This window comes from Mesoplodon densirostris, chromosome 1 (assembly GCF_025265405.1).
Source record: "Mesoplodon densirostris isolate mMesDen1 chromosome 1, mMesDen1 primary haplotype, whole genome shotgun sequence".
Taxonomy (NCBI): Eukaryota; Metazoa; Chordata; class Mammalia; order Artiodactyla; family Ziphiidae; genus Mesoplodon; species Mesoplodon densirostris.
In genome coordinates this window covers 26184528-26203501 of record NC_082661.1, presented here as the reverse complement: position 1 = coordinate 26203501, position 18974 = coordinate 26184528, and the positions used below count along the sequence as shown (strand labels likewise).

At 56.0% G+C, this 18974-nt stretch overlaps 1 protein-coding gene across 1 annotated transcript in view; it reads right to left on the bottom strand.

Moving 5' to 3' along the window:
- The window catches only part of COL17A1 (collagen type XVII alpha 1 chain), a 44345-nt gene that overhangs the window by 3526 nt on the left and 21845 nt on the right, over positions 1 to 18974 (bottom strand). The window contains exons 20-49 of the mRNA XM_060104209.1: positions 18878 to 18904; positions 18713 to 18775; positions 17848 to 17952; positions 17013 to 17075; positions 16318 to 16353; positions 15630 to 15683; positions 15224 to 15259; positions 14656 to 14691; positions 13945 to 14007; positions 12703 to 12738; positions 12377 to 12448; positions 11505 to 11531; positions 10507 to 10542; positions 8650 to 8685; positions 8335 to 8415; positions 6961 to 6996; positions 5393 to 5446; positions 5232 to 5273; positions 5018 to 5071; positions 4497 to 4553; positions 4163 to 4189; positions 3526 to 3558; positions 3371 to 3445; positions 3050 to 3100; positions 2462 to 2587; positions 1862 to 1999; positions 1456 to 1524; positions 1007 to 1147; positions 422 to 511; positions 211 to 321 (exon numbers count right to left, since the gene is read on the bottom strand). Of these exons, the coding sequence (XP_059960192.1) occupies positions 211 to 321; positions 422 to 511; positions 1007 to 1147; positions 1456 to 1524; positions 1862 to 1999; positions 2462 to 2587; positions 3050 to 3100; positions 3371 to 3445; positions 3526 to 3558; positions 4163 to 4189; positions 4497 to 4553; positions 5018 to 5071; positions 5232 to 5273; positions 5393 to 5446; positions 6961 to 6996; positions 8335 to 8415; positions 8650 to 8685; positions 10507 to 10542; positions 11505 to 11531; positions 12377 to 12448; positions 12703 to 12738; positions 13945 to 14007; positions 14656 to 14691; positions 15224 to 15259; positions 15630 to 15683; positions 16318 to 16353; positions 17013 to 17075; positions 17848 to 17952; positions 18713 to 18775; positions 18878 to 18904 (1875 nt within the window). The remainder of the gene's footprint in view (positions 1 to 210; positions 322 to 421; positions 512 to 1006; positions 1148 to 1455; positions 1525 to 1861; positions 2000 to 2461; positions 2588 to 3049; positions 3101 to 3370; positions 3446 to 3525; positions 3559 to 4162; positions 4190 to 4496; positions 4554 to 5017; positions 5072 to 5231; positions 5274 to 5392; positions 5447 to 6960; positions 6997 to 8334; positions 8416 to 8649; positions 8686 to 10506; positions 10543 to 11504; positions 11532 to 12376; positions 12449 to 12702; positions 12739 to 13944; positions 14008 to 14655; positions 14692 to 15223; positions 15260 to 15629; positions 15684 to 16317; positions 16354 to 17012; positions 17076 to 17847; positions 17953 to 18712; positions 18776 to 18877; positions 18905 to 18974) is intronic.

Below are 18974 nucleotides of genomic sequence, written 5' to 3'. Positions count from 1 at the left end.
CTTGGATGCATGGTGTCCCCCCACTTCTCCCCCTGCCAGGGCTGAAAGCACCTCAACGTCAAGTGTGTCCCCCTCCAGGGCCCCAGAGCCCGGCCCTGTACCCGCTCTAGGAGCACTGGTGCCTGGGCTGAGCCCTCCATGGCTGCCCTGGCTCAGACCCGCGGGAGCCCTGGAGGTCAGGCTGCAGCCCTCGCCTGCCTCACTCCTTACTCTGCAGGTAGGATGAGAGGTCCTCTATGCTGATGCTGGACCACGCGCTGCCTGGGAGCCCTGGTGGCCCAGGGGGACCTGGGGGCCCAACAATGCCTCTGAATTCAGACCCTGAGACACCAAGGAAGAGCAAGGATCGGTCAAAGCCTGGGCCAAGGAGCTCTGCCCTCCACCCCGAAGCACTCGATCAGAGGGCCCTGCTCGGCCCTACCTTGGAGCAAGGACAGGAGCTCCTCGTAGGATGTTCCCGGCAAGCCTGGGGGCCCTGGGGGGCCAGGAAGCCCAATGCTGACTCCGGAGCCTGAGGAACAAATCCCAAGTTGCGATGGATGCAGATCAGACAGGGAAGGGCAGATAGAAACACCGTGTCAGAGAGGAAGCCAGACAGAAGCAACCTGAACAGAAGTGGAGGCTGGGATAGGGGCGAGAGGGACAGCGGGAAGAGACCGGCAGAGAGTAACGCGGATGCGAGACCCTGGGTAATGGCACCACGGAGGAGAGGCCCCAGGGCTGGGAAAGAGTGCAGGTCAGAAGTGCCCACAGCCCTCCTCCTGCTGGGTGTGTGGGAGTGTGCACAGAGAAGTGTGCATGTGAGTCGTGTGCAGGACGGTGCTCGGGACACTCATTCTGGCTTCCCTCGCCAAGCTCTGTGACCTGCTCTGGAGCCACAGGTTTGAACAGCTCTGAAGTGCCCCCCCTCCCTCTGGGTTGGGTGCAGCCTGGCAGGAGAGAGCCGGGGGGCCATTTCCGGGTGTCCCGCCCTGCTGCCCGCCCTGCCACGGAGGCGGACACTCACTGGACATGTAGCTGAGGACGCGGCTGCTCAGCTCTGCGTAGTCCAAAGACTGGAGGGACCAACCTCCACTGGCTCCTGGTGGCCCTGGGGGACCCCGAGGGCCCATCAGGTACTGCTGTAGATACTGACGCACGTCATCCCCTGAAAGGACAGGAGGCACCAGTATGGACCACACGTCCAGCCTAACCTCCCCGCAGACTGGCCCGGGTGACGTGTGAGCTGGGGGTTCTCAGACCCCCAGGGGGACATCAACAAGCTTCCGGTAGCTGAAGGGGCTCCTGCCCGGTTGCCTGGCCTTAGAGGGGAGAGCTGATGCCCCCTTTCCAGCTGGCTGCTGGGAGCGAGGAGGGAGCGGCTCCTTGTCCCAAGGGACCGCCAAGTGTGCCTGACAAGTGCGGCCAGGAGAGAGGGAAGGCACCCCACCCTCTAGCCCACCGCAGCCGACTCACGCTGGAGCACAGCCAGGATGTCTTGTGAAGAGATGGAGGTGGAGGACGTGCTGATGCTGTACCCCGAAGCTGTGGGGAAGGAAACCGGTTACCCGCTTAGCTGGTACTGAAGCAACGCAGTCAGTACTCCAGAATCACAAAGACCCGGTCAACCAGCTGTTTCCGTTTGGGGGAAATGAATGCATGGGGGTGTTAGCAGGCTATTTATAATTTCTTATTTCTATATTTCTTAATCTGAACAAACCTTTTTTGAAGCTAGATTCGGCGGCCTGATTACCGTGAATTCAGCAATGAACATCACTTTCAGAAAAAGGGCAAAGCAAACAGCAAATTAAGAGACGAGGCTCCAGGAATAACCGTGGACCCTGGGAGGAAGGTGTCATTACAGGGGTGGGGACAGGCTTACTCTGTAAGTAGCTCACGACGAGGCTGGCCAGCTCTGAGTAGTTGAAAGTCTCCCCCGTGATGGTGGTGACAGGCCCGGGGGGACCAGGTGGGCCTGGGGGACCCTGAACTCCAGATAGATAAGACCTGATACTGTCACCTGTCAACAAAGAAAGCAAAGTCAGGCTTGTCCCCAAGAGGGCGTGTCCTCCCCACAGAGGTGACCTGAAATACTTGATGAAATGCACCCACCCATCCCACACAGGGGCCAAGGCAGGGCCAGCAGGGAGCCTAGACTCCCCTTGCTATAGATGGAGAAACTGAGGCCGACTCTGTGCTGGGCCAGGTGGATCTCCATGGCTGTGGACTAACAAGACTCCAGTCAGCCACCCACTTGACAAAGCTCTGGTGCCCACATGTGTGAAAACCACACCCTCACCTCCATGGCACACGGATGAGGTCGGGGGAGTGCACACCAGTGTGAAAGTGTGTGTGCGTGTGCATGTGCATGTACGAGCCTCTGCTGGGGTGAGGACAAGTCTATGTATCAATACGGAGGCAGCCGTGAGAAGGCGGGTGTCCGGGAGCTCACAGACTGCCCACTCGGACGCCGGGCACTCACTCTGCATGTAGTCAGAGACGTACTGCTGAATCTCCAGGCCCGAGCTGCTGATGGAGCCTGGAGGCCCGGGGGGCCCTGGTGGGCCTGGCGGGCCCTGCATGAACATGGTGCTCGATGACGATCCCCCTGCAGGAGAGAAAGCCTCTGAGTTGGTCTCTCCACCCTGGGGTCCAACAAGGGAGCCCAGGCAATGCTTTCACAGTCTGAGGAGGGAGAGTCTTTCTCAGTAGGAGGACTAAGACAGTGGCAAGGAGCTGTCCCAGGCCGAGCCCTCCCTTTCCTTCGGCCACCTGCTTACCGCCCACACGGCCTCCCTCGCCCCTGAACCCCCAGCTCCCAGGCTCTGTTCTCGCCCTCATTCATCATCGGCGTTGCTAGTCATCTTTATCGTGCAGGCATCCTTCCTTCCCACCCCCACTAACTTGTAACCTCCTTAAAGGCAGTTCAGAGATCCCCGCACATGGAGAAAGTATCTCATCAACACTGAATCACGGATAAGTGAATGAATGAGTTAATTAACATCCTCATTGGCATGATCAGCCTTGCTTGAAGAAGGAGAGAAGGACTTTGGGCCCCTTTGGTTCTTACCTCGAGAGGGGCCACTGGGAAGGCCGGGAGCCCCTGGGACTCCGGGATCACCTGGAATCCAAAACAAGCAGCTCTGCTTGCCTCACCTCCTCCAGGAAGCCTCCCCTCGCCCCTCAGGTTGAACCACACTGTCAGCTGTGGCTCAACAACGGCCCCATGTTTCTCGGGACTGTCTCCCCACACCCGTCCCTTTCTCCCTCCAGGCTCTCCTCTCTTCAGCCTCTTCTTCCTCCCAAGGCTGTAGCATCAGCAAGTACTCGCTGCCCTCTATTCAGGCTCTGGGAGCCAGGCGTGCTCCCCCTCCTCCCCGCCTTCACTGACCTCTGTCACCCTTGGGTCCCCGAGGGCCGGGTGGGCCTGGCGGTCCTTGTAGGTCGAGCCCGAGAGAACTGGAGCCTGGAGGCCAACAACACAGTGCAGTCAGCCAGGTGGGAAGAGGCTCCAGCAGAGCCGGCAGCAGGGGGCTCAGCACTTACCTGAGGCTGAGAACCCTGGGAGGCCTCGCTCGCCTGAGGGACACAGCAGAGAGGGGACAGTCAGCTGGGCCGGCCTCCCTCTCCCCGTGCCCCAGCCCAAGACACCACCTCCCTCCCGGGGCTCCCCCGGATTCATGATGGCTGGAGCAGCACCGGCCCTCGGGTAGTATCTAGAGCTGCCGCACAGACACACACAGACACACACAGACACACACAGACACACACACACAGACACACACAGACAGACACACACACACACAGACAGACACACACACACAGACACAGACAGACACACACACACAGACACACACACACAGACACACACACACACAGACAGACACACACACACACACAGACACACACACACAGACACACACACACACACAGACAGACACACACACACACACAGACACACACACAGAGACACACACACACAGACACACACACACACACACACACAGACACACACACACACACAGACACACACACACACACGCACGTAAGTTCTCAACCATCAGAGACACACGCTTATCTACCCTCATCTGGACCAAACTCAAGAAGCTCAGGGATCTTGGAAGGTCAGCCTTTGCCACTCCCACCCCCACCCCAGGTTTGTCTGATGCCAGTTCTACTGTACCTTGGTGTCCTCGGGGGCCTGGGGCACCTGGAGGAGAAGACAGTCATGAGACGTGTCCCACCCAGATGCTGTGACTGCAAGGGGCCCATGGGGAAGGGTTCGGGGCCCCAGGGCCCCTCGTGCCTCTCCTCCCATCAGGACAAGGCAGAGGCGGATATTCTTGGCAGAGCTTCCGACCACCCCCCACGCCCTGCTGCAGGCTGCGGAGCTCCTAATGGGATAGGGCAGGAGGGTGAAGGCCCGCTCATTCAGCCTCATCCGAACTCTCCCGGCCACCAGCTGGCTCAGCAGGGGTTCACACAGGCTCCTGCGCTCCCTAAGACACTGTGCTCACCTTGCTCTCCCTTGGGGCCTGGGGGGCCAGGTGGGCCTGGAGGGCCGGAGAAGGTCTCTGTAGAGGAAAGAAATAGTTTTGAGTGTGGACGATGGATGGATGGATGAATTTTCCACTAGGGACAAGTTCTGGGCTAAAGTCTGTTCTAAAGTTATTTCCATATGTTTCTATGTTATACTGTCAGCATTTATCTCATTTCATGAGCATGTGTCCTACCTACTTTATCAGAGCTGGGCTCTCTGAGGACAGGAACTAGGTCTCCCCGGTTGGCCCAGAAGCTCCCCAAAGGCAGATCTCCCCCAGGCTAGGCAACCAGGGATTCTCAGGGTGGCTGGGTTGGCATCAGTACCTTCTCTCCACGCAGCAGGTAGCATGGAGTTTATGCAAACACACTCACGGTGGAAAGTCAGAAGGAGGAAGCATGGTGAGTAGGTCAGAAAGGCTGCGTGCCCATGACCATGGCATGTGCTGGGGCTGGGGCTGAGGTAGAGAACAGGAGCGACTTGACTCCCCAGCATTACCTGAGCTGGTCAGAAGAGATCCTGGTGGGCCTGGTGGGCCTGGCAAGCCTTCCCCTAGATAAGAGAGCACCCAAGACCTATTAATGCCAAGAGGTGGGCCAGGAACACTCTGCCCAGGAGCCGAAGTGACAGAGAAGCTGTTTCCTAAGAGCCGGCCCGGAAGAAGCCTGGGCTCTGGGTCCCATCATCTCTCAGCCCACTGCTCAGCTCTCACCTGCTGGGCCTCGAGGTCCTGGGGGTCCTGGAATGGATGGTCCTGTAGAAGAGGGTGAGGAAGAGGCAATACTGAACCCAGGATCTTGGCTTCCTCACTAAGTGCCTTGAGCCCCCTGCCCCTAAGATTCCCCACCTTCCAAAGATCCCTGAGGTGCTCACCTGGTGGCCCAGGTGGTCCAGGTGGGCCTGGGGGACCTCGCAAATCAAGACCCTCTGTGGAAAGGAGAAACCAGAAATGAGCAAAAGCTGTCATAAGGCTGCTCTCCACCAGCCTCACCCCTCACCAGGATCCTCGGTGCCTGTGCTCACACCCACACACCAGGCCATGGGTCATGGGTCGTGGCACAGGACCCTCCAAGACCCCCTCTGCTGGAGGTGCCTTTTGCTCAGAGGCAGGGCGGGGCTGAGTCGAGCTCCCTGGTGGCTGATGGGGGTGTGCAGTGATGATTAAGAGCATGGCTTCGGAGTCAGACAGCCTGAGTTCAAATCCTGCCTCATCACTGCCAGCTTGTGGGCAAGTTCTTGACCTTTCAGCCTCAGCTTCCTCCACTGTAAACCAGAGGCCCAAGATCTACATCACAAGGGCCTTGTGCAGACTCAGTGGGACGACAAGGCACAGCGCCTGGCACGTGGTGACTGTTAGACCAGGGCTGGCGTTGTCTTTGCTGTTCAAGTGTCCAGGTGCCCAGGTGGGAGGCCCAGCAGCATCTCTGCCTGGGTTCTTTAAAGGACTCTGGGAAGCGGAGGACCCAGGAGTCAGCGCTCCTAGGCCGGGCCTGTGGCTGAGAACCCAGGGAACCTCGTCATTATTCATGGTGTGGGGGGTTCAGGACTCCTCCAGTCACACTCACAGGGCTGGGCTCAGAGGCCCCATGTGACCCTGGTCCTCCTGGAATCCGGAGAGCCTCTCTGACAGCTGTGCCATCCCCTGTGACTCATCCTCCACAGCTGATAAAACTGCTGTTCCTTCTTAGCGAGCACTGCATTTCAGAGGAACTGGCCATCCTTACACTGGGGCTCACGATGACTCACTGGTGCAGCTGCCGCAGGCCCCAGTGCATGGCCACCTCTCCCACTCCCACCCCTGTGTCACCTGTCCCGGAGAACACGGAGGCACTCACGGGCGGAGAGGACCTCAGAGATGGAGCTGCTGCTGCCCATGAACGATTCACCAGGAAGTCCTGGCTCCCCTCGCGGGCCTGTGGGGAGGACACAGAGTTCGGGGACACCGCCTGCAGCTGTCAGTGCTTTCCCTCTGGAGCTGCCCGGGTGCTCGGGGTGGGGCAGGGCCAAGCAGAGCTGACTGTGGGCGGGGCTGAGCTGACTGTGGGCGGGGCCAGAGTGTTGGCTGGGAGCGAGACACACCCCAGGAGGAGCTGGAGTCCGTTTTTTTGGTATTTGGATAAGTTGCTGGACAGTGACACGATTCTCAGGATATGGTCACCAGAGGCCTGAGGCCTGTGAAGATAGCTGAGCTTGATCCTGACCCAAGAGCTTCAATCTCCCTTTTGGGAGGACCCCTACCTTCTCAGAAACATAGAAGAAGGTGGGAGGAGGTGTCTCCTCTGGCTGCAGAGGCCTTGCCGGGGCCTTGGAGAAGAGCCCGGTGGCCCCTCACCTCCCTTCCCAACATGCACATCTCTCACTTAAAGGTGGGGCACAGGGCCACCCCAGGAAGGAAGCTCTCCACAGCCTACAGTCATGCGTTCTTTCAGGGTGTGACATACCTTGCTGTCCTGGGAGACCAGCTGGGCCAGTGGGGCCTGGAAATGGGGTTGGGGAAGGAAAGATTTTATCATACCTCTAGGGGCAGAGTTCTAGAAAGAACTGAAGAAAAGGCAGGTGCCTGGGTACATAAGTACTTTCCTCACAAGGCATGGAACAGTGGCCCAAAGAGGTCACCTTGCTTATTTGAAAGCAATAAGCAATTTGAGACCAGCCCTGTGGTCCATTCCAGTGAGAATTCCTCTGCCAGGCACTGAAGCCCCTGGGATGGGCAGGACTGCCCTCTCTGACACTGTCCTCCGATGGTTAGGGACTTCTAAACACCCCCAGTGTCCCCACTCTCACTGGAGTTCATCAGGAGGGAAGGCCGATCCATACTTGCATTGGTCATATTAAATAATGTATTTCATTTACACACAAACATTTTAAATAATTAAAAAATAGATATAAAAAAACAGGCATTTTGGATAAATAGAAAGAAGTATCACCCACAATTCTTTAACTTACAGGCATTTTGTTGTATTTCCTTCCAGCATTTTTTATCTTATATAAATATAGTTGCAACTACAGAGCACACATTATCGAGTATTCTGCTCTTTTATTTTAAAAAAAATTTTTTTATTGGAGTATAGCTGATTTACAATGTTGTGTCACCTGCCCTTTTATTTTTTTATTTTATTTTTTTTGCGGTACGCGGGCCTCTCACTGCTGTGGCCTCTCCCGTTGCGGAGCACAGGCTCCGGACGCGCAGGCTCCGCGGCCATGGCTCATGGGCCCAGCCGCTCCGCGGCACGTGGGATCCTCCCGGACCAGGGCATGAACCCGCGTCCCCTGCATCGGCAGGTGGACTCTCAACCATTGCGCCACCAGGGAAGCCCTACCTGCCCTTTTAAATAACACTGTTATCTGCTAACAACTTTAAGTCTTCATATTTTTGTAGCCATCTCATTATTGCTGGACGATTGGGGGATATTTGCACTTTTGTTGTTCTTGATGCATATTATCAAGTTGTTTTCCAAGAGGAAACAACTTGAGGACTGACTCTGACAAGTCAAATACTGGATCTGGAGGCAGAAGGACCTGGGCCAAACCCTGACTCTGCTATTTCTTATCCGTGTGACCTTAGGCGTGTCATTTACCTGCTCGAGCCTCCAATGGTACTGCGGGGACCTAGTGAAGCAATGCCATGCAGGGCTTGGGCTACTTGCTGGGGAGTGATCAGGGCTCACCGGGCTGTCCGGGAGAGGCTTTCTCAGCCCCCTTCCTACTCTTCCCCAGGTTCCGGCCCGGGTTTCAGGATTTGAGCGAATGCCGCTATAGTCAAATGCAACCAAGGCCTGATACTGATCTGGGGCAAAGCAAGAAAACAGACTGACCTGAGGCACCTGGAGGTCCTGGAGGTCCCATGGCTCCAGGAGGTCCCGGGGGACCTGGGACAGTGAGAGTCGATGATCCCTCTGAAAACAGAAGGCACATTGAACGCTGAGCCCCACTCTCCTCGCTCAGAGGGGACCCAGGCCAGGCTGTGGGCCAGGTCGGGCCAGTATTATGTCTGAAATCCCCCCACCCTCCTCACTTCTGACTGGAAGAGCTCAGCCCTGCACCTTGCCCAAAGCACCGGGCCCGCGGACTTGGAGGGTGTTGAGACGGAGCCGGGGCAGACGCCCAGTAACAGCGCAGGGCCTGCTCACCTGAAGTCACGATCCTGCCTGGAGCTCCCGGTTCACCTGGGAGGGGAGCAAAAGGAGAGTGGTTATTCCCAGCATCAATTAGTGGCTCAGTGAATCATTTTCAAGGCCTCTGATTGCATTTGAGACCCACTCCTGGGCTTCTAACCCTCAGGCTAAAGGCATTTTAATGAACTGAAGGGAAGCATACAGGATGCATTAAGCACCAATCTCTGCACTGGAGACCCTGGAGGCTCGAGCATCAATCTTCTTGGCTCACATTAGCTTTTGGAAGAAGCTGGGACTCTGCGAAGGGGCTTCATTTGTGGGTGTTGGAGAGTTTGCCTTTTGGTGAGGCCAGAATGAGCTGACTCAGGAGTCGTTCCCCCTCCCACACTCCATCTTCTCCCACACTGGGCACTGCAGGCTCTTACTAGGAATTGCTTTAGGTGGGAAAATCACTGAGAGGTCAAAGAGCAGAGGCAGTGAGCCTGCGGGGTGGAGCCTGGTTCCCAGTGCTCCTCAGGTGCTAATTCCCTGGGACAGTAGTAGGGTCTGCACAGTCAAGAGGGGGTTCTGTGGTCTGGGAAACTCCGAGTTATGTAAAGGTTAACAGATCTCTTCTCTGCCTTGTGTCTTAGAGAGTTGAAAATGCAAATGTGCATAGAGGACTTCCAAGAAGGGAGTGTCAGATTCACACTTTCCCAAGGCTGTCGCGATGGAAATCCACATTCTGAAGAACAAGGTGAGTGAAGTAGAGGATGGAAAACCCTTGACTGGAGATTCTTCTGGGACTTTTTTTTGTCATTTCCCAAGGCCTGTGGGCAATTCAGTCATCCACACACTGAGGGGTGATATTGACTTCCCCCTTTGGGGAAGTAGAGGGATGGGCTCTGCTTGCAATCTGCCAGCCCCTCGAGGTCAAGGCCAAGAGAAAGCACTTGACTTTATTTTTGTTGGAACACAATCCAGTATCAGGTAAAATGTCCACCTCTTGTGCACACTGGACAGAGAGTCACAGGCCCTGGAGAAGGGCAGGGTGTCTCTCCTTGAGAATCCCCAAGCCTCTGATCTCTTACTAAAGACGCCATCAATCCATGAGCAGATCTGTGGACCCAGAGACGTGTCTGCTTGGGATGTACTTGAAAGAACTCCTTGGCTCAACCCGTTGTTAGCCATAGTTTCTGGAAAGCACGTCCCCCCCAAGGTGACAGTGACAGAGGGCAGCTCCACCGAACGTCAGGGTTCAGGAACGTGGGGTCACAGGGACAGGAGAAGGACCGTCCCTGAGCAGCCCCTTTCCTGGACTGGCTCAGGGTTGGGGTCTGATGGCCCAGAACCGGATGCGAATGTCACCCTACACGTAAGGGTCCAAGTCCTGAGGATGCCTCTCTGAGAACTCTGACTTTGCCCTCTTAGTAACATCTGAGAGGCTCCTCCCTGCCTGCATCAAAGCCCCCTCTCAGAAAGGGGGTGGCAGCGTCCCCGTTACCCTGAGGCCTGTGTGGACCATAACACTTGTCCCAGGGAAGAGGCACATCATGGGGGGACCATGCCTAAGTGAGGGGACAGAGTCAGCGGTGGGGGGCATTACAGAGTCAGCGGTGGGGACAGCAGCCTTGCAGATCCTCCTCCATCGAGGGCTTGGAGACAGCCGGGCACCAAAGCGAGGCTCTGGATTGTGGGGGGAAGGGTGGGGCTTGAGGACTCGGGGCTTAATTGGTCAGAAGAATCCCTGGCTCCCCAGCCTCACAGCCTTCCACTGAAGCCACTAGATGCCACTATTGATCCAGGCTGTGGCCATAGAGGGACCTCCCTCCTGCCAATGCCTCCCCTCCTGCAAAAATGACCAGTGACTGTCTAATTTGGAAAATCACTTACCTTTAGCCCCTGGTCGGCCGGGGGTACCAGGAAGTCCTGGTGTGATTGAAAACAAGTCAGTCAGGATGATTAAGGGCCAGCAATTCCAGACCCCCTGTTTTAGTACCTAGCGCTCTGTCACTGGCAAGGCCACAATTCTGACTGAAACCTGCAGACCCACCTGGCTCAACCTTCTGCCTTAGCCCAGCTCCCTTGAGGGAGCCTCTTGCTCTGAGCCCTTCTCCCTCTCTAGGAAATGGAGCAACAGCTGGGCTGGAGGCAGAGACTCACAGGTCGAGCTTTGGGGGATCCCAGTCCCTCTGGGTAATGAGCCCCCTGCAGCCTGCAAAGCGGCCATTGTAACCCACCGGCCCTGCAGCCTGGGGGAGTAGGGGCTGGGCTTCCTGTATCTGATGCAACACCCCCTCTTGCTTTTGTCCACAGCTCCACCAGGGAGCATTTGAAAGATATCCCTGTGCGCTCAACTGTTGGGGGGGAGATGCTGTTTGATTTTATTTTACATCTTTGCCTAATTTCCTTTAGGAGTTGGGGCTGGTGTGGTGACAGCTTCTCAAATCCAAGTGGGTGCACACTGTCCAACTATCAGACAGGCTTTGACACTGGGGCTGTCCCAGGGAGGCTGGGCCCTTCTGCATGAGATGAGTGCCCACTCCCTACCGTGCCACAGGGGATGTGGGCCTCTGTAGGGCTAATGGGACTCCTGGGCCTGGAGCCTCCTCTTGGGGGTCCCTGCACCAAAGGGGACCAGGCTCAGGCAGGCAGAATTCACACGTGATCTAACCTCATCTCTCCTAGAATGGCTTTCTAGATTGTTCTGTGCATATTTTTCCTTCCTAAGGTGTTTCTCAAGACTCACATTAAAATGACCTGAACCCATTTTTGCTGGGGGAGTGAGGGAAGGAGAGGAAACACTAAGGTGACTGGAGAAGCATCTGCCAAATGCTGGGATTGGGAGGCTTGGCGGTGGCATTTGAAGTGGCAGTGACCCGATGACTCACCCTGAGGTCCTTGGGGTCCTGTGAGACCTACGGAGAGTAGAAGACATGAGAGGAGAGTTGAAGGGCGGAGGAGCCGACCCCTCAGCAGCAGGAGCGGGCGGAAGGGATTGGTGGGCACAGGAGGATGAGCCCCGTGTCTGGGACAGCCGGACTCCAGGGTCCTCGCAGCCCCGGATGAGAGCAGTTTTCTGACTCACTGCTCCATCAGGGGATGGTTCTTAGCCCATTTGGGGTCAAGACCCTTTGGTGTCTGAGAGCTACAAACCCCAAAATTTCATACACTCACTGATCCCTAATGCTGCCCCCAGGCTCCCTCCTGGGTACTCTCCATCTGTGCACCCACCAAAGGAGCCCAGAGGCCCCCTGGTTCCTCATTGGCCCCTGAGGATTGCCACCTTGTCCTCCCGGCTTTCTTGGTTTGTTTTGATTTGTTCTTCCTGCAGCCCTGAGGATCTTGCTCCTGCTGGGCCTTTGGTGGAGACCCTAACAATGGCTTATCTCCCCAGACTGGTGGGTATTGGCGAGGGTCCAGGTATGGCCCAAGGGGGTCCACTGGGGAAGGGCTCAGAGGACCCAGACACTGAGGTGGTGATAAACTGCCATTTTTAAGAGACTCCTTGCCCCTTTCTAGAACTCCTTGCTTTCAGTGTTGATCTCTCTTTTCCAAGTTGCCAGACTTGGTGACTCAGGTGTCAGGACTCACAGCCGCTATGCCCGGCTCAAGCCAGCAATTGTGGCATTTTCCTAATGAGCTGCTAGAGGAAAATGGATTAAGGAAGGTACACGTAGACACGTACACACGTACACACACGTACACACACACACACACACACACACACACAATGGCCAGCTCCCGCTTCCCACTCTGTTACCTGGCTTTCCTGGGTCTCCAGAAGGTCCTGGTAAGCCCCGGATGCCGGGCATCCCTGGAAGACCTTGTTCCCCTAGAGAAAGCATGACCAACATGGAAACGTTTTCCTTTTAGGCAAGCTGACCAGCCAACGCATCGGAGCCAATGGTCTCTTGGGGTTTTACTGAGTAACTTGCTGGCAGTTGGTAGGGAGGAGGGAGATGAGACTGGGACCTTGCACACCTCCCTGTGATGTACGCCCTCTGGCCTTGTGATCGGGGGGCTGGGGGCTGCGCGCTGGGACATGGGCAGGGGGGCAGTGGCGGGCCGGGGGAGTGAGTGACCAACCTCTTGGGCCTTGGTGTCCGTCGGGGCCAGCTTGTCCTAGGAAAGAAGATGCAAGCTCATCAGTGACTCTGGGAGCTACTCTGGGACTCCCTCTCTCCACTGCCTTACAGCCTCACAAGCTGTCTCCTAGGTGGGGCACCCATGCATCCCCTCCTGCAGCCATTAGACGTGGAAGAAGCCCTGTCGTTGTCACACCTGCAGGGTGCAGCTTTCCCCCTGCCCTCTCCTCCTAGACCAGTAATGCCTCTTTTCTCCTGCTGAGAACTGTTCCACGGCGCCCACTGCATCTCCCGCATTGATGGCACAGGACTCGCACACACCAGATGCTCAATACACGTCGGCCTCATTTGGTCCAGGTCCTGGAGGTCAAGATTCTCCAAGATCTTGTCTCCTCTGCTGTAGGCATTATCTTAACCTCTGTCCAAAGTGATGTCCTTCTGGGACCAGCTCTTCCCACCTGCTTTTTCCCACCTCTTTGTCTTTCCTCACTCATATCTCTGCGTGGCATTTTCTAAATTGATGTGATTAAAATCTTCTTTACTTTTTAGAACCATCTGAAAAGGCACCTCTTTCATCCTTCCGGTTGGAAGAAACTTCTCTCTCTACTGTTTCCGCATAGCACCCTGTACCTTTCACGGCCCTTGTCATCTCACACAAACTTGATCTCCCCTCGAGGGAGGTAAAGCATCTTACTCTCCCAGCACAGCATCCTGCACACCATCAGCGCTTCCTAACACTTTGTTAATGAATGAGATCATGAATGCACCACGTCTCCATTGGTGGGGCTTAGACCCTTCTGGGATGTGGTGTCAAATGCCTGGCCCCGTGGGGGGTCTTTAGCCAGCTTCCTTGTCCTGGCTGACAGGTTCCTCAGTGAGGGTCGGCCAAAGGGCTGAACCCTGGAGTATCAGGGCTATGCCTGGAATTCTGCGGGTTCCAAAGAACCTCAGCCCTTGTTTGTCCTCCCCAAGGGCCTGAGGGTCTTAGAGGCAGGAACCGGGGCAGATGGACCATGTCCTGCCAAGCCCCTCCAGAGCAGTAAGAAACTGTTAGAGATAGCAGCAGCTCTCTGAACCCCAAGAGGGATGCCCAGATCCAGGAACAGCCTGTAAATGGAGCCTCTACCAGGGGTGGGTAGATTAGAGAATGGGAGCTGCAGCTCTAGGAGAATCTCAACTCTAGGGCTATGATGATGACCGCGGCGGGGCAGACGCATGGTGTTTGCTGCTGTGAGACACTCACCCATTGCTCCTTTAGGCCCGGGCTCGCCCACAGCACCAGGTAAACCTTTCAAGCCGGGCTCGCCTGCAAAGGAAATGGACTAGGTGTTTGGAGGAGCTTGACAGTGGTGAACACTCTACCCTCCCGGCCACCCCCAAGCCTGCCACTTCCCCACCCAGAGGAGCTTGGTGTGTCAACCAGAGGCGGGAGACACAGCGTCAGCTTTGATTCTAAAGTCAGGCCTCCCACCCCCGGCAGCAGGCACGGACTGGCCCAGAGGCCACGCCTGGTCCGAAGGGGCCTGTGTATGAGTCTTATTTCCTTGGCAACAAAAAGCTGCCCCTTGTAGCCAAAGCACTAGTACTGTTAAAGTCCTTTTTAATCATGCAAGTTGGCAGGAGGTAAGTGGATACAGGTAGTGCAAACTTTCTGCCACTTAGGGAAGAGCTTAATTTTCCCAACTCAATTCTTCAAAAGAATCAGAGATAATCATAAACTCCCTTTTCTGCCCCAAACATTTACTATCTGGACCATACATGTTGATGCTGGCTTATACTCCATTCAGTGTTTTATTTTATCTTGGCCTGCTTTTTTCTAGATTGCAAGTCCCCTGAAGGTTTTAGACAGAGATTCTGTCTCCTACTTCTGTATTTTTTCCCCCCATCTCTGGTACCCAATGGATTTACAAAAAGTCTTTAGTGGATCACAGTAGATTTCCTGTGTGGGACTGACCTGTGAGGCCTCGGGGTCCTTTCTCACCCTGGTCACCTAAAATAGAAATGGGGCAGGGGTGGGGGGTGGAGGAAGCAAGCATCAGTCAGGAGCAAGGAAAAGAATCTCACCCAGTAAGAGGGACCCCGGGCTGCAGAGCGGTTCCCACTCTACCTGTAAGCTGCTGTCAGCTGAATGTTGGTAAGAACTCAGCATTAACAAAGCCCAAAAGGCACACCAGATAGAGCTCTTCCGGGTCAGGGCCCCCCCACAGACTGACCCAGGCCCTGCTGTCTTACCAGTGTGTGCTGTGGGCAAGAGGGGGACCGGACTAGAGGGGAGAAGCCTCAGTGCTGCATCCATGCCACCCCGAGGGCCACCCAACCACAGCATTGTGACGCTGGTGCTGTTCCTCCTCTTTGTGCCTCAGTTTCCCTGAGAGGTTCGACTAGAATCTCAGATCCCTCCCAGCCCCAGGGTCCAGGAGCCAAGTCATATGGGTTTTTGGACACCGGGACAGGGGTCACATCTGGGTTCCCAGGAGTCGGCAGGCTGTGGTGTTGTCCGGGCAGCAGCAGGAGAAGCATACCTTTGGGTCCTGGTGGTCCCATAGGTCCTTTGTCACCTGAAGAGGAAACGGACACCTTAGTGTAAAGAGCCTTGGTAGGGACGACCAACAAGGGGCAGAGTCTGTGTCTGAAGACAGGCTCCCCCGCAGTCCTGACTGCCCCCTCCCCTCATGCACCTGTCGGCCTGCACAGGCTGTTGGCATGTCCACCAGACCCTGTCCCCCCAGACCTCCTCCTTTTTTTTTGGCCGTACCACACAGCATGTGGGATCTTAGTTCTCTGACCAGGGTTTGACCTGTGTCCCCTGTGTTGGAAGCATGGAGTCGTAACCACTGGACCGCCAGGGAAGTCCCCCAGACCTCCTTCTTAAGTGAGTGGCATCTACAAGGTGATGTCCCCTCCCTCTAACCCCTTCCCTCAGCTTACCTTTGATGCCAGGGAGTCCCACTTCACCTCGGAGCCCTTGGCGACCTACAGAGCCTGCGCACAGAGGAAACCACACGGGTGGATGAGTGTCCCCAGCTTTGGAAGGGATGGACATGCACACGGCACACATACACACAACACGTACACACACCTACTTGGCACACAAATGTACACACACACATAGGCACACACACTCCCTGGGGTAAAAGTCAAGGGCTGCTGTTCACAGACTCCTCCCCATGTCCCTGCTACATCGTCCTGGTCCAGGTTCCTTGTCCCTGAGACTACCAGGCCCGGGGATGAGGACCCCTCATGGGACCCTGGCAGAGACGTTGGCCTGCATCACAGAGTGGGCTGCAGCTCAAGACTCCCAGGACAGCGGGACAAGCTCTGGCCCACAGGGGATCAGGTGAGGCAGGCGCTTTGCTCAGATCGTGGCAGGCTGGGAGCTGCCTGCTGCTGAAGCTGCTGGAGGGCCTCGTGCCCCAAGTCAGGTCAGAACAGATCTCAGGGGACCCAGTGGTACCAGCCTCAGCCGCAGGGGACACACGTGCAGATGTGAGTTTTGTGTCTCTTAGAGGCTCTCTTTATAATTGCTTCTTTTGCTTGAAAAATGTTTGTTTCTCCATTTAACATCCCTCTCTTTGCCCCAGAAATAGCATCTATTTATGAGAAGAAGGCTACTGACCTGGGGGACCCTGTGGGCCAGGAAAACCGCTAGAACCTGAGGAGGACAACATGACAACAATGATCAGATGGGTCGGGTAGAGGCCAGGGACACTGACCCCATGGTGAGTGGCAGGTGGGAGGGGTGGGGCACGCACCCCCAGGGGAGGGCTGCGTGTGCGCACCAGGACCCCAGAGCCAGTGGGTCCAGGAGTGATCCCGGTGCAAAGTCCTCCTTAGGGAGGAAGCTGTAGCTGCTGGGATCAAGAGACCCTTTGCTCCTTCCCGGTCAAACATTTGAGCTGGGGCATGGGCAGGGGCAGGGAGGAGAGTGGGCCAGATGGGCGTCGCACTGTGAGAAGGCCCCATTTGCCTGGCTTGTCCAGACATATTGCTCTCAAACATTTGCATCTCGGCCCTAGCCAGCAAGGAAATTGTCTGACTTCTGATTTCCAGATCCATTCCCCCACTTAGGGGCCACATAACAGGGCCATCAAAGAGAGATGGAAATGTGACTCCCAAATCCACCACAGAGCCAAAATTACAGCCCCGATCCTGATGCCCAGGGACTTCTTTGTGGGGGGACCCTCTGTGGGCCCGTCGACCCCGCACAGGCCTGGGACCGTGGGTTAGGACCATCTGGGATCCCAGTGCCTGGATCTCTGAGATCCATCCTGGTTGTGGCAAACTTGGGTACCGTCTGGGTACCTGACTTACCTTTGGGACCCACAGAACCTGGGACACCAGGTGGGCCTTGAATGCCCGGTTGACCAGCATCCCCTGGGGAGAAATAAGCACTTTGAGAGGGTACCCCAGTTTGGTTGCCCACCCAGCCCAGTGGTGTCATTTGCAGGGTAGAGGGAACACTTCCCACCCTGCCAGTGGTCTCTGATCCACTGGGGCCTCCATGAGGCCAAGAATCAGCAAAACACCTTCAGTTTCTACCTCCAGAGTCTTTATATTCCATGATGTCTGGCATTCAGTAGGTGCTCAATAAACATTTGTTGCCTGGTTGAGCAATATTTTTAAGAGAGAGTGAAGCTAAAAATAAAGCTTCTTGCTCACAACCTTTTGGCCTTGAGAGAATTTCTGGTGTCTGTGCTTCATTTCCCCTGATGAAAGCAGGCTCATGGTTAAGTATCTAATGCAACATCTTCCCAGCTCCCTCCAGGGCTGGGCTTGTGTCTGAAGCTTTCCCCGCCTCCTTCCAGCCACGAGAGGCTCCAGGGCAGGCACCCCACTCTGCCTTCCGTCAGGCCCTACCGTGAGCTCTCCACCTCAGCCCTGACTCATCCCCACCCCCTCTCAGGAATATCATTTCTCCCTGTGACCACGTTCTGTGGACTCAGACTGCAGGGGTCTTAGCCCCAGGCTTGAACTCACAGTCCAGCCCATGCCCCCTCATTAGACTACAGTCTCTGCAGGGCCCAGCACAGCCCCTGGCTCAAGGCAGGTGCTCAGCTAATGCTAGTAAAAGACAGAGGGAAGGAGAACGATGTAAGAAGGAAGTGTGGATGCAGCTAACCCTCCTGGTGAAGGAATCACCTCTTACCTCTGTCTCCTTTCTCTCCAAACCCAGGAGGCCCTGGTTCACCGCGAGGTCCCATGGGGCCTTCTCGCCCTCTCTGGCCCATGGGTCCCTCCATGCCAGGCTCTCCTAAAGACAGGAATGTCCATCTCAGTTAGGGCCGCAAAGGACGCCACAGGCAGCACCTCGCTGGCGGGACACCTGCCTGGAGCGTCCACACCCCACTCCCTACCCCTCTCTCTCCCCTGTAGCCCAGACTCAAAGCAGAAGCCAGAGAGCTTGAAAATGCAAGTGGACCATGTCCCATTTCTGCCCCAATCTGCAAATGGCTTCTCTACTCACTGGGAGTAAAAGCTGAACCCTCACAAGGCCTCCAGTGTCCCTCCCTCTCAACTCTCTGCCTTCTTAGTGGGCTCCAGCACCCGCCCCCATTCCTCCTGTTCCCCCCCAAGCTCCTGTTCCCCCCAAGACTCACGGGCACACGCTTGCCCCAGGGCGTGTAGCTGCTCCCTCTGCCTAGAAGGTTCCCCCAGATCTCCTCAGGCCTGGCTCTCTCCCTGTCTTCACATCTTTGCTCAAGTGGCACCTTCTCAGCAAGGCCTTCCCTGCCGGTCCTATTTTCAATTACCCCTCAGCCCTCCCAAGGCTCCACTGGGCTCTGTGTTCCCATTTCACGAGCCACTTCCTCCCTCTATGTACTTCACTTATTTATCATGTCTGTTGTTTATCTCCACCCAAAAGTAGGTAGGGGTTTTGTTTTGTTCACCACATCTCCCCAGTACCTAAAACAGGGTCTGGCACACAGCAGGCACTCAACGAACATTTACTGAATGAATGAATGAATGAATGAGAGAATGAGGGAATAAGTGAACAGAAAAACGGTCCTCACCCACGCTGCCTTTTTGTCCCTTTGGTCCCTCCGGACCTTGGTGGCCCAAGGGCCCAGGGATACCTGTGGACACACAAGAATAACTCAGCCCTGCTTTCCTCCCAAACCCCCGGAGCAAGGACCGGGCAGCCTGCAACCCCAGCAGAACCATCAGAGGCTACGCACCTGGAGTCCCAGGGAACCCTCGATCTCCTGTGGGAACACAGAGAAAAAAGTCAGCCAGAGGACTCAGGCCGGTCACCTAAAGGAGCCACCAGTGGAA